The sequence below is a fragment of the Nannospalax galili genome, unplaced genomic scaffold, assembly GCF_000622305.1.
Source record: "Nannospalax galili isolate Female #2095 unplaced genomic scaffold, S.galili_v1.0 scaffold485, whole genome shotgun sequence".
Classification (NCBI taxonomy): domain Eukaryota; kingdom Metazoa; phylum Chordata; class Mammalia; order Rodentia; family Spalacidae; genus Nannospalax; species Nannospalax galili.
The window spans coordinates 904,637-922,290 of NW_008354534.1; the positions used below are offsets into that span (position 1 = coordinate 904,637).

General features: G+C 44.1%; 1 protein-coding gene across 4 annotated transcripts in view; it reads right to left on the reverse strand.

Annotated features, from left to right (window-relative positions):
* Positions 1–306: 306 nt before the first annotated feature.
* Positions 307–17,654, reverse strand: part of Dcp1a (decapping mRNA 1A) — a 56,933-nt gene continuing 39,585 nt past the window's right edge. The window contains exons 6-11 of one of the 4 annotated variants that reach the window (XM_008851827.3): positions 17,526–17,639; positions 9,483–9,581; positions 8,835–9,218; positions 6,019–6,084; positions 4,497–4,715; positions 307–4,213 (exon numbers count right to left, since the gene is read on the reverse strand). In XM_008851827.3, the coding sequence (XP_008850049.1) occupies positions 4,133–4,213; positions 4,497–4,715; positions 6,019–6,084; positions 8,835–9,218; positions 9,483–9,581; positions 17,526–17,639 (963 nt within the window). In that variant the 3' untranslated portion in view covers positions 307–4,132. Of the gene's footprint in view, positions 4,214–4,496; positions 4,716–6,018; positions 6,085–8,834; positions 9,582–17,525; positions 17,640–17,654 lie in introns of all 4 variants that reach the window. The other 3 variants (XM_008851825.1, XM_029555347.1, XM_008851826.3) reach the window with 3 other exon arrangements.

Sequence of the window (17,654 nt, forward strand, 5' to 3'; positions counted from 1 at the left end):
TGTGCTGTGCAATGCCCATGGAGGAGGTCAGAAAAGGGCATCAGATCCCCTGAAACCGGATTTATGAAGAGTTGTTAACCACCATATGGGTGCTGGGATTCAAATCCAGGTCCTCTGCAAGAGCAGCCAGTGCTCTTAACTGTTGATCCATCTCTCCAGCCCCCATAAACCTATCTTCTACTGGTTGTTTCTCTGGGAACCGTGACTATTCTCACCAGTACAGGGCTCTGGCAAAGTACAACTCATCTGAAAGTTCCTATTTCTACAAATTAAATAAAAACACAATTAGAATTTTTAATAGGTGCTAAAACTTGGTTTTTGAAATTTTATTAAAAAAATATATTTGCAAACATATAAAATTTAGGATGAAAAATGCTCATTTTAAAACATGTAATAACTTAATATTTGCAAACATACACAGATGGTAAAAAATCCATACCATTAAAAATGTTAATGACGCAGTATTGCGCTCATGGAACATAAATGTCACTGTCAGAATTCTTCGTCCCCATGTCCAGAGAGTGGAGAACCTGGTAGAATGAAGTCATGAGAGCCACGTGGCCAAAGTAGTAATATAGAGCGAAAGACCACTCAGAACACATACTTTAAAAACACGTCTCCTACAGATTCACACGGGCAAAACGGGGAAACAATTTTGCATTTTTCCCACTTCAAAGTGATCGATATTGCATCGTAGCATTTTAAGAAAGATGTTAAATCTGAATCTGGGTGAAACATCGCACGTCTCTCCTGCTGAAATCTGCTGAAACAAGTAAGTGAGCAAACAAAGTAAAACCAAACCCAGCTTCTTGAGGCTCTGGCCCACTCTTGGAAATGCTCCCAAGCGCAGCTTTAAAAGACCTACTGTAAGTTGCTCTGATCAGACCCTAACATTTTAGATTCTTGCAAACAGGGCACTACTGGTTCCAGAACGTGCTCTGAACACAACTCAAGAAAACCAAAGGCAGGCAAGGAAGAAACACAGGCTCCACATGGGGTGTGCAGCAAGGACACAGGTCTCGGGTCATGATTCCTCAGTCCTCTCCATGCAACAGTGTCTGCCTGTGTCCACGCCCCTTCCCACTTCTCTATGAGTTACAAGTATGGTGCTGATTTTGTTTTTAAGCAGTTAGGCACCTTCAGTTTCATGTTGCATTACTAGTGATACAATGGCAGTTATGGCCTCTATTACCAAAATGAGAAAAATTTCAAATTTCCAACTACATTCTTTGCGGGGGGGGGGGCACAGAAGGGGGGAGGGGGTAATAAAGCTGCATGGTTTAGAAACACTTACTCAGTAGTGGATTCAATGGGATTTATAGTTCTGGTAAGAAAATACAGGCCAGAAACAGAACAAATGCTTGCACATGCAAAATCTGGTTATTGATATTCTACACTAAATCTATGTATCCTCCTGCAGAGAAGGGCCCAGGGTCTTGACTTGGGTTCTGAACGAAATGTTCAAGGTAAGCCACAGACTGCATGAACTGCTTCTCCTGATACTGATGGTCACTTGAAATAAGGACTAAAGTCAAGCAGGTCAAGTGGATCAACCATCACACACCATGACCTCCAAGAGAGGTGCACAACAAATGGAACAAAGCGGTCTGAGAGGTCTTGGGGGATGGCTGGGTGGGCATCCATTCAAAGACATCACATTAACCACATCAAGAGCAGCGTCACCCACTGGTAACACCTCAGACACACTGTGGCATCCCAAACTCTGGGCTGTTCCTTCCAGACCTCCTACGCTTGGACTGTAGGGGTGAGAGGGTTGAAATGGGTTCTATTGGGCAGAGTGGTCTAGATGCAGGTCTCCTCAGGTTCTGCCAACCTAGCAAGAAGCAACTCCAATGTCCCTTTCAGTTCAGCAAAGGTTCCAGCAAAGACACCATAACAATGTAAACATGCAACCTAAGCTAGCAGGAGGTCTGGATAGTAGCCTGAACAAGGAGTAAGGCAACGGAATCGACTTTCAGGCCAGGCTCATCCAACTGCCACCACCCAGGCTTGGCCTGGCTCTCTGGGGGCTCATTCTGGCCTGACATCCTTGTAATCATGACCAGGAACTTCTGGCTTCTGAATTTTAAGTAAATGCTTGGAATATATAAACTTGGGAGCTGAAACAGGTTACCCTTTTCAAGTCTCCATCACTTGGGCACTTAAAAGTTTATGTTCACACTAAGGAAGCCTTCTCAGCCTTTACCATTTATCGTATTCATTCCTAGGACTGAAGGGTGGAAAGTAACAGATTTGACTATGAAAGCTCTTTAGGACATCCGCTCTGTACTCTCTCAGAATATTATACATACTTAAAAGCATCACTTAAATTCAAATATCCACTGTAAGAATCCCTTGATTCATCATTTTACTGGCGTCCACTTAGACCACACTTGGATGTGGTCAACCCACTGGTGGCTGGTGCATTCATTTTATGAGACCATTTCCTGTGCCAGCAGCACTCATTATGCCTACTGCTTTGTCTTTCCTAGATGACGCTCGAGCAATTCATTTTTGGTTGCTAAATTTACATACTATCACGAAAACTATCCCTAATTGAGTATGAAAAGTCTAAGCTTCCCTGAATTCTGCACAATTCACACACACTAGGTAGACTGTGAGAGAGGACACTGAACTGAGAAGCAGAAAGGTTGTCAGGAGGCATGTTGTGATCAGCACAGGCCCATCAAAGTACTGTTTAGGCTAAAAAACTAAGACCAAACTAAAATCTGTAATTCATAAGTAATTTTCTAAAATTCCAGCTAGAAAGAAATTGGATGAACTTATGATTGAGTTACCATTAAAGCTTAAATGATTGTTCCCAAGGAACTATCACGACTGTCAGCATTATTCACAGCTAATCCTTACATTAGCCGGCTGAGCCAATTGGGTTCTTACCCATCATTAAATAGTGCTCAGAAAAGTAAGCAGTGCATCTTAATTGGTTAAATACTACAAAATGACCTGTGTCATTGAAACGAAGACACTTTTCATTCAAAGAATATCTTAAAATTGCTATTGCTGAAATAATCAAATTCTACATTAAAATATTACTAAACACCATTACATGCCATAAAAGAATAAATATAAATTGTGGCAGATCAATAGCAGCATAACAAAGCATCTTTACATATTTTCACACTTTGGGCTGGGAAAGCTCTCACAGCCAAGGAACATACTGGTGAAGTTTGAGTCGCACACTTTCTTTTTAAACTCCATATTCTACTACAAAGTAAGGGCAGTGTGAGTAACAGCTCCTTTTCTGCATAGCTTAAAAACTGCTCTCAGCACATCTGAGGAATGGAACCAGAACAGCTTTGTCAAATTGGTCCTCTGGTCCTTGTGTTAAAGTGTTAAGGAAAACAATCAACAATGACCTCTAACTGTGTTTAGACAGAAAAGGAAAATAAGGCTGTGCTTCACACACAAACTTAACACTTGCAAACCACTGGAGAGTTTGACTGAAAATGGAGCTTTCTGTAAGCTCTGGATCTGTGTGGCCCCAGCTGGTGCCTGCTGTGGAGGCACCATGCCTCCTCCAGCACACAGCCCAGCAGGACTCTACTCAAACAGCCACTTTGTGAAGTCTGCCCATGGCAGGACTAGAACACTTAAAACAAAACACAAAGAAATCCCAGAAGCTTTAAGGCCCAAATGGGGGTGCTCATAGAAAACATACTTCATTTGAACAAATACCTTCCAGTTAATCCTTAAAACTTGAAGCTTCTTTGTGGAGCTGTTCGGTTGACAGCTTTTAGGGGCAGGAGAGGGAGAGTGCCGGCTCTGCTGGGCTCTGCTGCAAGGCTGGGGGCTCCTCCCAGGGGCCTTGAAAGCAAGCCGAAAACCAGACTCCATATCCACATACTCCCTTATAGCTGATGAAACAGCCTCCAACTCAACACAATGATCTTTTTTGTTTTTGTCAAAACAAAGGTCTGCTGGTGATGCTTCACAGTGCAACCTCCATCATCACTGAGAACGACACTTAGAAAATGTCCTTAAGGAAAGAGTTTCTCTCATAGGCTCAAATTTGAGATTCTCAAAGCTCAAAGCTCCTTTCAGAAAGCTGTTTTCCATGATGAAGTCTGCTTGCTCGTGAGGCTGACCCTCCCTCAGACAGACTTCACTCTAGTCAGAGGCTGTGGTTGTCTTTGCTCTTGGTCAGAACCTGCAAGTAAACTTCATGAAGTGTGCTGAGGAAGCTGGGGTCATTCTAGAAGAGATAGATGGCAAAGGTGAAAACACAGACATCAGGCACTTCCTCACAACTTAACAACTTAGTAACAACTTAAGTGATTGGTGTAATTAATTACCCAAATAATCTCATCCCCCCAGATAAACATGATGAATGTCCTAGAGTTAAATCTCATTATTCAGCTAGGAATATATTCTTGGGAAGACAGAAATGTTGCTCTCAGACAGTCTTTTGAATTTATTTAAACATAAAAACCGTTATTATAGAACACAAAATTTAAGACTAACTGATGTCTCCATACCTTTATTAGATGTATCAATGTGTCCTGGAGCTGAGACCTGCTGAGAACAATGGAAGGCTTCCTCTGATTTTCTGGGGTTCCAACAGTGAGGGGAGAAGGGGAGCTTGCTTTCCTCTCAAGGTCTGTAGACCTGGGAACTGTTTGCTGGAATACACTGGGGGACAGCAGGACTGAGGATACTGCTGTGGTCGTTGCAGTAACCAATGGAGGGCCTGTGACCTGCAGAGAAACCAGAGTTGACTGCACAAAGTGTAGAAGCTAACACCAAGGGTGAGAGGAGGGGACATCTGATAAGAGGCATTAGCAGTATGAGGCTGAGGGACACAGCAGAGGCAACACTATTTTCCTTTCTTCCCTTCTCTACTTTTATCCTCCTTTTCCCTTCCCTCCCTCCCTTCTAAGATAGGGTCTTGCTAGTTCTGGCCAGCCTAGAAATCACTATGTAAAGCAGGCTGTCCTCAAACTCATAGATCTGACTGCTTCTGCCTCCTGAGTGCCAGGATTAAAGGCGCGCACCACTATTTAATTTTGTGTTTGTGTGTGTGCAGGCATACACATACCATGGGGCATGTGTGGAGGTCAGAGATGACCTTGATGCCAGTCCTCACACTCACCTTGAGACAGGGTTTCTCTGTTGTTTCCTGCTGCATGTGTCAGGCTAGCTGGACTGTGAGCTTCTAGGAATTCTCCTGTCTCCACCTCCCATCCCAGGAGCTCTGGGATTACAGAGGCATGCTACCATGTCTGCCTATATGGGTCTTGAGTTTTGTAGTAAGTGCATTATCCACTGAGCACCTTCCCAGCTCTTGCTCTTTGTTCCTGTTCCTCCTCCTTCCCTTCTTAACATCCAGGGCCTCCTAAATGCTAGGCAACACCCAACCACTGAGCTATACTCTCAGCCTCCAAACAGTAACTAAAAATAAAAAAAGCCCACTTACAGGAGAATCCCTACTATGGGGATTGGTGACAGAAGGTATATCATTAACACTAAGAAGAAGCCTGACAAAGATATAAAATTTCTTTGGGGGTGGGGCTGAGGAAATGACAGGACAAAAGCATGAGGGAACTTTCTGGAGTGATGAAATGTTACCTATTTTGACTCTGTTGTTCATTACCCAAGATACATACATATGTATGTGTCATATATATGTATGTCATAACTCAGAGCTGCACTTTATATATAAATTATAATAAAAAGACTTTGACCTACACACACATACACACACACACACCCTATTGTCATGCCTGTACTCCACATACCTACCTGCTTTACTCTGTAAAAAAAAAAATTGGGCCGTGCGTGGTAGTGCAGGCCTTTAATCCCAGCACTCTAGAGGCAGAGGCAGGTGATCTCTGAGTTCAAGGCCAGCCTGGTCTACATAGTGAGTTCTAGGCCAGCTGGGGCTACAGGGAGACTCTGTCTCAAAAAGACCAAAAAAAAAAAAAAAAAAAAAAACCAAACTCCACCGTACTCCTGTGTGGGAAAAAAAAAAGAAAAGAAAAAAAAAGAGGTCTTTCTTACCGGGATGGCACTGGGTAACACCTTAGGCTGAGCAAATACTTCAGGATCCTGGTTTTGCTGCATAGACTGAAAAAAACAACCAAAACAAAATCCTACAGATACGGCAAGTTTCAGTTAGCTACCAGTGAGATATCTAAGTTAGCAATAAGGAACAGTTTAGACATTAGTCCCTAGACTGCTGAGGGAAGGTGACAAGAACTTGTGACAATGCAACCAATGACTCATCTCATGGGTGAGCTGCTCTTGAGATCCCCCAGAAAAAGATGTGCAGGTCAGCCTTTAAGGTGACTCTCCAGGAAAGTGGGACGGGGACTGAACCCAGGGCCTGTGCGTGCTAGGTAGATGCTCTATCAGCGAGCTACAACCCCAGCCCTGGAATTTGTATCTTTGGAGGCTGAGGCTGGCCTTGAATTTGCAATCCTCTTACCTCAATTTCTCAAGAAGGTGGGATGACAGGTCTGTGCTACCATGCCTGGCTTTGGAACCCATATCTCTTGTAGAAGTTAGGGACAGCCCAGGCCTATGTTTGCTGCTGAGTGTAGAGATGGTCAGCTGACTAAAATTTTTTTTTTCCTGTAGTGCTAAAAAGTTGAACCAAGGGCCTTCCACATGATAAACAAGTGGCTCTACCACTAAGCTATGCCAATCCCAGCCTGATGCTTCTTGAAGGGTTATCTGAATTGGGACAGGTGGCACTAAACAGTTTTCATCCTTAGTAACATTTTGAATGCTCAGTTTTGTCCCCACTCACTGGAGGCAGAGAACTTCCTTTCTTTTTGGAGACAGGGGTAGCCTAGGTTGGCCTGTAACTTGAGATCCTCCTGCCTCAGTGAAGTGCTAGGATTCTAGGTGTGGACCATCACAGCCGGGAAAGAGTTATGTGTTGTACAGTAAGTACATGGGAACTCAATGAAGATCCAGGTCCTAAAATTAGCTACTGCCATCTAAATGATTATATATGCAAGTGATTCCTGCTATGAAGCATGCCAAATGTAGTGCTATCCCCCAAGGCCAGAATCTGGACACTGCTGCTTGAGGTTCTAGATCAACGGAGACAGTGGCAGCAGGTGCATTTCAGGGGCGTGGCACCTATCCATGGAGCAGAGTACTTCCTTCTGCTCTCTCAAAATATTTTATTTTTATTTTATGTGTAGGAGTGCATTGCCTGCATGTATGTAAGTGTGCCCATATCATGCAATGTCCATGGAGATCAGAAGGGGGTGTTGGATTCCCCTGGAACTGGAGTTACAGTTGTTAGTTGCCACGTTGGTGCTGAGAATCGAACCCTGGTCCTCTGCAAGAGCAGCCAGTGCATCTCACCAGCCTCTCCTCTCCTCTTTATATTGCAGAAAATTTCATTACGATAACGTAATAACGAAACCAAGATATCAAGCTTCTTGTCCTTCTAGGCAAGATTTCAAAGGAACAGAACACAGCATCTGATATAGGAATAATACACAATGATTATGGAAGGGTTCTTCTGAAGAGAGAGGTGTTCAGGGTGGTATGGTTGCAGAGGCAATGGGCTTTTCTATACAGTATACTGGGTAATGTAAGACTGGGAACTGTTATCAAGTGGCATTAGGCCAAATCCAGAAAGGCAACCATTGCTGGTTCAGACTAGCAAGCTCTACCCCCTTTCAGTTCTGTGATCTTGCACAAGCCACTTCAACTCTGAACTGATTTTCTCACTTGTAAACTTGCCACCTTTATGTCCTTCACAGTTGAAGGACAAATCTCTTCTTTACCCCTCACACCAATGTACCATGAAATCTCACTGATAATCTTAACAAATCTGTCCATACTTCCCAATCCAGGCCCCTGTCAACTCAAGACAAGGTGACCATCAGTTTGCTAATGGATGGCCATTTCCATAGGCCACTCTTTGCTCAGAACCTTTCAACACCCTTCCAATGTTGCAGAATGAAACTCCTTATACAAGTTACTCGCCTCTCAACACTACCTCGCCCAGCTTTCTTTCTACAGTAATTCCAGTTATAGAACACACATACACATACAAACCCATAATGTGGGGGACCAAACCCAGGGCCATTTGCATGTTAGGTATGTGCTGTACCAGTGACCTGCACTGCCAGCTCCCACACTATTGATGTCTAAGTTGACCAACTGTTGTGCTTCCATCTCTGTGTCTCTGCACGTTTGCCTCCTGGACTCAAACACTATTCTCAGCTCTAGGAAAGATCTGAGTAACTTCTGAGTCTGCAGATAGCTTTATTTCACTGACACCCCCAGACGTGGGATGTTCTTATGGTAATCCTGAGATGCCTGTCACAAGGCAGGAACTTGAGAAAACCGAAGCGGGAGAGTGAACCTGAGCTTTGATTATATAATCTGTGGTCCTGAGGCAAAGGAAGACCCCTAGAACAGTCATGCAAAACCAAGGAACATTCACTAAAGTGCCAGAAACAGAATTAAGCTACATCATCATTTACTACTAATTATGAGTAGTTCTCATGGGCTTTCTTACCAGCCCTTTCTCTTAGTATACTTTTTAATACGCTTTCCTTTTTCTTTTTTGAGATAGTCTCACTAAGTAGCCTAGACTGACCTTGAATTTGCAATCCTCTAGCCTCCTAAGTGCTGTGATTACACTTCTGTGCCACCAAACCCAGTCCTGATATATTTTAAAGACAACTCTTTAAAACTACTTTGGCGGGCTGGTGGTCTGGGTATGCTGTAACACAGAACAGAGAAAACACACACACACACACACACACACACACACACACTGTTCATCAGTGAAAACCAAGGTCTTGTACTTTCATTCCTGCACACCTTCCTGCTCCTGTCATTACCTGAAGGGGAGCAAGCACCATGTTGCTCAGGGAGGCTGAGGCTGCTGCTCTTGCTGTTGTCTTAGAGGGAGGCTCTATGAAGCTCTCAGGGGTGGCCAATTGGCCAGCTGCTGAAAAGTTGGGTGCCACTGCACCTTTTCCAAGTGGCTGTGTCTGTATTTGGTCATGCTGAGGGGTCAACCTGAGTTTCTGGAGCAGATCAACACTTGGGAGGGATGTGCCAGCTGTGTTTGCCAGGCTCACTGGGGCTCTGAAAGGACTCTGGCTGGCAATCAGACTTCCGTGGCTTAGCTCAGGGACTGGCTGGTTCAGGAGTGGAGACTTCTGTCTAGGCGTCTTCACTGCTTGCATCATGGTGCTGTTCCGAGGTAAGCTGGGGGGAACCTGTGTGGTAGGGGTTTCGGCTGGCAGAGTGGGACTGAGAACAGGGCTCAAGGGAATTGTGTAGCTCGGGGCATGCTTTTCACCAGACTGTGTGATGGAGGCTGGAGTGATTAGCACCGGGGTGGCAACTTCAGGCTGGACTGTGTGGGGAGTGGTGGAGTGGACACCCAGGTTCTCAGACTGAGGGGCTCCTGACTGTTCAAAGGGAAAGGGGAAGAATGAGCTGGGTTCTTTCTGGGATGCATCTCCTGACAACTTCTCTACCTCTTCTGAATCCAGACCCACAACTGCTGGCTGTTCCTTTGGCAAAGAGGTTCCAAATAACTCTTCTACTGTCAGATGTTTGTGTCCAGATGGAGCAGACTGAAAAACAAAATGAAACCACTCAATGAAAGATGTCTCTGGAAACCAGTGTAATCAAACTTCTTTTCTATTACCTGGAATAGTTTGTAAAAGCAAGGGCAGATGGAGGCTGCAAAATAAGGGCTGAAGCAATCTAAGATGTGCCAGGGTTCAGACCGGTCTAGCTGGTCTCTCCAAGTCAGTACATGGAGATCTGCCTCAATAGTAACATTTTAAGTATGGGTGTGGTGGTGCATGCCTTTAATCCTAGTACTTGGGAGGCAGAAGCAGGCTGATCTCTGGGATTTCCAGGTCAGCCAAGGATACATAGTGAGATTGTTTAAAAAAAAAATTTGACATGACCACTTACACTATAGCAGTAGATTCTCCTCTAGGGTCTATGATCTTTTTAAAAAATGTTTTATTTTTATTTCATGTGTATGAGTATATTGCCTGCATATAGGTAAGTGCACCCATGCTGTGCAATGCCCAAGGAGGACAGAAGAGGCCATTGGATCCCATGGAACTGGAGTTACGGACAGTTGTTAGCTGCCATGTAGGTGCTGGAATTCAAACCAGGGTCTTCTGCAAGAGCAACCAGTGTTCTTAACCACTGAGACATCTCTCCAGCCCCGGGTCTATGATCTTACAAGGCACTATAGTTGATGCATCTGAGGTATCACTGTGATAGCTCTATATTATGAGCTTATTTTTACAGGAAAACAGTTTTTCTATTGTTTTCCAGGCAAGTTTGTTTCATCCATCTGACAAATAATTACTGAGTTTAGCAGGTATTAGGCATTGGGCTGACTGAGAAGTAGAAGACAGGTAAAGACAACTGGTGACAGTGATTCCCTAGGGAAAGGCTGCAGGGCTCCATGGGAGGGGAGGAGGCCAGAACCAGGGCCTAAGTGGAGGAGAGAGATGAGTGGAGCTGACTGGAGAGGCTGGGAGGAAGGAGGGGTGATGAAGGGAGAGGGGAACATTGCTTAGAGTGCAGGGTGTCTGAGACACATTGGGGAGGTGTACTTCATCCTCAAGCACTGGAGTCAAGTCCAGGATACCAGCTTTACATTGTAGGATGTGCATTCTGGTGGCCACATAAAAGGCAGAGAAGTTCAGGAAGAAAAGGCATTCCTTTACCCAGTTGATTACTGGGACAAAGCCACAGTACTTTGTCAAACAGCAAGAGGCTGCCACTGTCTGGCTCTGGCTGGGTAACCTTGGAGCCATTCACTGCCGAGTCTCAGTAAGTCGGTAAAGTGGGGAGGGCCAGTAGAAGTAGAAATATATGGAACCAGCATACAGGATGTGATGGTATAGTATCAGCATGCCTAACAGTGGAAACCAAGTTTCTCCGAGGCAGAGGCTATCTTTCCCAGTTATATTTGAAACCTTTCTGTCCTTCCTCTTGGGCTTGCCTGCCCGCCACCCAGCACCACAGATCCAGTAAGGTCATAGAGGCTCAACAGTGTTCTGTCCCCAAGGCAGCATGAGGAGAGAGAGCTTAAGGGCAGCAAGCTCTGGGGGTGGTGTCATAAATGTCTATAGATAGCAAAGGGAAAAATTATTCTCCCCTAATCTAACAAATGTGGACTGGCATGGTGATGCATGCCTGCAAGCATCACTCAGGAGGCTAAGGCAGGAGGATAGTGAGTTTGAGGCCAACCTAGGCTAACAAGTGAGTTCAAAGTCACTCTGAACTACTCTCTGAGACTACCTTAAAAAACATGGGCTAGCATGCATTAAGGCTCTGAATTAGAATGCCAACTCTCTTCCCTGATCCCTCTGTCTCTGTGAGCCAGACATGCTAGCAAGTATCTATACTCCCGGTTATGCCAAGGCTTAAGCAGGAGGGAGGATCACTTCAGGCCATTCTGGGTAATAGAGTAAGACCTTGTCTTATAAATAAGAACAAAACCCAGAAACTCTGCACCCATTTAATTCCCTTTCTCTACAACATGAAAATGAATGATGTTATTTATTAGTGTCAGACTTGTTTCCACAGCATAGTATTCTCAAGGTTCATCCATGTTGGTAACATACTAGAATTTCATTACTTTTCAGGGTTGAATAACAGTCCACTGTAAGTACATCTGACATGCTGTCTAGGTATCTCTCTGCTGATGGGCACTTGTGGTGGTTCTTGCCTAGCACAGACAATGCTGCTATGAACAGTGCTGTGCAGGGGTGCTTGAGTTTCAGCTTTTGGTTCTTTTGAAGTACATTCTCACCACAGCAATCACTGCATCGTTAATTCCATGGTTTTTGGAAGGTGGTGGTGGATATGTGTGTACATTTGTGTACATGTGAAAGTCACAGATTGACATTGCATCTTCCTCTATTGTTCTCTATCTTATTTTTGGGGTCAGGATCTCTTGCTGAACCTGGAGTTCAAGGATTGGTTAGTGAACTGTAGGGATCCATCTGCCTCCATCCCTCTACTCCCAGGACTGGGTCTCAGGTATACGCTGATACACCCAGTCCTTTAAGTATGTGACAGAGATCTGAACTTACAGAGCCGGCACTTTACTGACTGAACCATCTACCCAGCCCCCAACTTTTCTATTTCTTTTTTTTTGCGTGATGCTGGGTATTAAATCTAGAGCACTGTGCATAGGCAAGTGTTCCGCCAGTGAGCTACATCCTTATCCCCTATGTTTAACTTTTGGAGGAATTACCAAGCTGTTTCACAGTGGCCACACTGTGTTAGCAATCTAAGAGGGTTCCAGATTCTCTACATCCTTGCCAGCTTTTTTAACTTTCCACCTTATTAGTTTAGCTCTTAGTGAGTACAGAGCAGTATTTCATTTCGGTTTGGATGTGCATGTCCCTAATAAGCAAGGAGGATGAGCACCTTTGCGTGTGCCCATTAGCCATTTATACATCTTATTTGGAAAAATGTCTTAGGGGTTTCTTTTTGGTGGTGCTGGCAATAACATCCAGGGCCTTGCACATGCCAGCAAAGGGCTTTACTACTGAGCTACAGTCCAAGCCTTGGAGAAATGTCTGCTAGTTTCTTGCTTGTTTTTGAACTGAACCCACTGTGTGCTAGAAAAGCTGCTCTACTACTGAGCTACACACATCCAGATCCTGGGTTTGTTTGTTCCTTCTTTCCGTCTTTCTCTCTTCCTTTCTTTGGAGACGGGGTCTCCCTGTAGCCCCACTGGCCTGGAACTCACTATGTAGACCAGGCTGGCCTTGAACTCACAGAGATTCACCTGCCTCTGCCTCCTGAGTGCCGGGATTAAAGGCATGCACCACCACCACGCCCAGCCCCTGGGTTATTTCTTGTCTATTTTTTGAGATGTTCCTACAAAAGCCGATGTTGACCTTGAACTTTCAATACTCCTGTCTCAAACAACAATTAAAAAAACCCCAAATCCCCAAACTATTATATATGTTATATATATGTTCTTCAAAATCAGAAAACTCGTGTGACTGGGAGCTGGATGTGGTGGTTCATGCTTATAATCCCAGCACTAGGGAAATAGAGGTGGGAAGACTTTTGTGAATTTGAGGTAAGCCTAGGTTATGTAATGAGGTTCAGGGTAGACTGGGCCCCACAGTGACACTCTAAAAACAAACAAACAAACAAACAAACAGCCTAGCCACCCACAGAGCTGGCATAGTAGTATACCCCTGTAATACCAGAACTTGGGAGTTGGTGGCAGGAGGGTTTTAAATTTAAAGTTGTCCTCAACTACAAACTGAGTTCATAGCTAGGTGAGCAGTCTCAAAAAAGGCAATTCAGCTCAAACAAACAGATGTAATGGAAAACAATGGTTCTCTTTTTTTGAGCAGGGTCTCCCTGTAGCCATAACTGGCCTGGAACTTGCTATGGAGACCAGGCTGGCCTCCATCTCAGAGATCCACCTACCTCTGCCTCCCAAGAGCTAGAACTAAAGGTGTGTGCCACCATGCCTGGCTCAGAACAATGATTAATTCTTGCTCAATCATGAATTGATATAAATCTTAAAACCAGCATATTGTTATATACACATAACATTCAGATAAATTATAATTATAATTTCTAAGTTATGGCCTTGTCCTAAAGACTCCAATTAATTCCTGGAGGATGTCTGTCTCTACTTATTGGCTCTGTGGCTCCTTAAAAGTCATCTTCAGTAAGCCCATATGCTTTCTTCAGCCCTGCGTGTTTGGCAGCTGACATTCCTTTCTTCTTGACTGGAGGTTGCATGAAAACATCTTTAATACCTTTGTCAGTGTGGAAAGCAATTCCTTTGTGGATATGTAATTCCTAAATGCTCCATCGGCTAGTCGTTTCTTTACATTAGCAACTTTGTGCTGGTTTGGGAATCTTACTGGTGCAACTGACTCATGTCCATCAAGCTGTAGAACTTTGAGATATGGAAAGGCCTTATCTTAGTTCTTCTTTAGTTCATCTGTTACATCAATGAAGGTCCTGATTTCTTGGCCAACTCCTGGGAGCAATGACACTCTCCTGCTTGAGAGACTCCTTTGGTCACATATGAATACATAACACTAAATGACTTCATCTGAGCATATGCTGCAAACAATTTTACTTGACTGATAAATGCCTTTCCAGTAGGCCCAAGATTTGCATTACCTGCTGATTTACCCAACATGAATTGGAGCATCTTAACACTGATTTCTTTCTCAGCAAGCCACACTGCTGTAGGTTAAAGCTGTCAGTGATCACTGCATTCAGTTCAGTTTCCAGGGGTGGTGCACCTTGTCTTATAGCTGCTAGCAGTGCTTGAACCACCTGTTGAGTTGTTGTAGAGGGTTTTGCTGTGGTCTTCTGACCAGGCAATAGATCACCCCAAGGGCCATTTTAACATCTGTTTATACTGCAACATTGTTCCCATAGGCCCATGGTGCTCCTTGTCCTTCCAGAAGAAGGGTCTCAGCTGCTCACCAAGAACACATAGAATTCAGTAAAAACAGCTAGGATTGATGTTGCTAAAGTAGATACAACTCCTGATGTCGTGGCTGTGACCGTAGCTGGAGATTCCAGTACGAGGGTGCATGCCCCTATCGTGCCATCTTAGGTGGCAACAATACTCCTTCAACCTCATCAAATGCTACCTCTAATTGATGCATCTTAGTGCCCTTTGCTCTTGGGGTCCTTGTAACCAGGGAAACCTATTTTGAAAACACGTTGGGGATATTCTGATGGAATTTTAGGGCATTTTTTAGGTAAGATGCCGTACTTCTATGCTAAACAACAGGAGCAACTGAGCTACGTGAAGAAAAACCAAAAGAAAGCAAACTATGGAAATATTCCTAAGGGAATTTAATAAGGGAACTGTGGAAGTGGAATGGAATTATTTGTGTGCACCACTTGTTCTTGAGGCATGTGAGTGTGGGTACATGTGCTCAAGCATGTGGAGGCTAAAGGTCAACGTCAGGTGCCTTCCTGATACTCTCTGCCTTCTCTATTTTGAGACAAGGTCTCTCACTGAACTTGGAACACACTGATACAGCTAGACTGCCCAGCCAGTGAGCTCCAAGGATCTGCCTGTTTCTACCTCCTCAGTACTGGATTACAGATGTATGCTGCTGTGCCTAGCTTTAAAAAATTTTTTAAAATTTTTATTTGTACAAGTGTTTTGATGGCAGTATGCTTACTAGTATGTGTGTAGTGTTCTGTGAAGGCCAGAAGAGGAAGACAGAGCTGCCATGTGGGTGCTAGAAGTCGAACTGGATCCTTTGGAGGAAGGGCACATGCTCTAAACCTCTGAGCCGTCTCTCCAGTCCCTGTGCCTAGATTTTTATGTGGATGCTGGGGATCTGAACTCTGATCCTGATGACAAGTACTTTACTGACTGAACCATCTTCCTAGCTTCTCCATGAAATGGAACACAACAAAAGGTTCGACAACATAACCTGCTTCACAGCACTAGGTGGCAGTGCTGCTAAACAAATAACAGGATCTGTGTGCAAGGGCAGACTATGGCAAATCACATAGCTTCTGACCACACTCAAACCTCATTATTTTATAATTTCTTGGTTTTGGTTGAAAAGATGTCACATGCAGTCCTCAAACTTATTATTTTCTTGCCTCAGCTTTGCATGTTTGTAATCCCAGGGTTGGGTCAGTGGATGCCATGGGTTTGCTGGCCAGCTACCCTAGCCTACTTGGCAAGCTGCAGGTCAGTGAGAGATCTCTTTAAAAAAAAAAGGTTGGTGAAATGGCTCAGCAGTTAAGAGAACATGCTACTCTTGCAGAGGACCCAGGTTCAGTTCTCAGCACCCACATGGTGGCTAACAACGGTCTGAAACTCTAGTTCCAGGTGATCCAGTGCTCTCTTCTGACCTCCTTGGGTATTGCACAACACAGGCAGACTTATAGACAAGCAGGCAATACACTCATACACATAAAATATTAAAAAAGATTGATGGCCCCCAAGGAATGACTCCTGAGGTGTCCTCTGTCCTCTACACATATACATGTACAGGAATACCTGAACATACATGTAACATAGCCCCCAACACCCTCTGAAAAATAAAAAAACAAACTTGTAGAGCGGGCATGATGGGTACTTGAGCATCTCTAATCTAAAAATCCACAAAGCTCCAAAATTCAGTCTTTTAAATCTCAATATGAGGCCACAGGTAAAAAATTCAAGAAATGACTGCATGTGATAAGATACAGTCAAAACATAGGCACCAGGCTGGGTGTGGTGGCACATGCCTTTGATCCTAGCAGATCAGGAGGCAGAGACAGAGGCAGGCAGATCTCTTGTGAGATCTAGGCCAGCATAGGCTGTAGGGAGACCCAGTCTGGTGAGACACTTCTGGTGGTCAAGTACTTCAGTTAAGGGATACTCAATCTTAACTGCCCTATCATCTAATACTATTTAGCAATAAAAGTTAACAGGGGCTGGAGAGATGGCTCAGCAGCTAACAGCACTCGCTTGCTGCTCTTGTAGAGGAACCAGGTTTGGCTCCCAGCAACCTCATGGCAGCTAATAACCATGCAGAATTCTAGTTCTAGGGAATCCAACACCTTCTTCTGGCCTCCATGGACATTACACACATATGGTGCACGTATATACATGCAGGCAAAAGACCCATACACATAAAATACCTTAAAAAAAAAAAAGAAATAAAGAAGCAGATGGGTTTGTTAGAGAAAGGCCCCAATCAAACAGACTCGTTAGAAGGCTTCCACTAAACGAAAGGTATTAAGAGTGCAAAAGGAAGAAACGAACATATCCCTGGAAGAAAGTACAGCAAGTCAAATGAATAACGAGACCAAAGCCCTGTTCTGAGGCAGGGGCATGCCTGGCTCATTTAAAAAAAATGCAAGTCAGATATTGGAATTAGGGCCACGTGAGTAAGGTGGAGGGAAGAAGATAAAGCTGATCAGAGGTAGAGCCTCACGGGACATTGCTATGATCTTGGCTTCTATGTGAGAGAGACAGGATATCACCAGATGGCTTAAGAATTAAAAAAAAAAAAAAAAAAAAAAAAAAAAAAAAACACAAAAAACAAAAAAACACCCATTTTTATGTGTTATGAGTGTTTTGCCGGTATGTATGTAAGTGAACCCATATATACAGTGCCCATGGAGGCTAGAAGAGGGCGGCAAATCTCATGAAACTGGAGTTACAGATGGTTGGTAGCTACCCTGTAGGTGCTGGGAACTGAACCCAGATTCTCTGCAAGAGCAGCCAGTGATCTTAACCGCTGAGCTATCTCTCTAGCCCTACCACTGGGGGGGGGGGGGTTTAAGCAGCAGAATGAAAGTTACATTTTACCAGGATCACTATGGTGCCTTGGTTGAGACTAGAAAGGAGGTTGCTGTACTGTGCAGATAAGAATTTCACAGGCCTGGGAAATGACCTGGGCATATTTCATTGTGTCACTCACCTGGTCCAGACAAGTGACAAACCAAACTTGCAATGCAGTTCAAACTCTCACAAAAATGTTTGTTTTGTTACTTTGACAAAGCTAAGGTTTAACCATACAAACCTTCTCCTGTGACCCACAGGGTGTCTCCTCTAGAGTCTCGGTGCTTCCCAGATTGGAGAGCTGAGTACTTGGCTGTAATCCAGGGCTGGAGATATTTGAGTCGCCCATCTGATTCTTGGAAAAAAATTA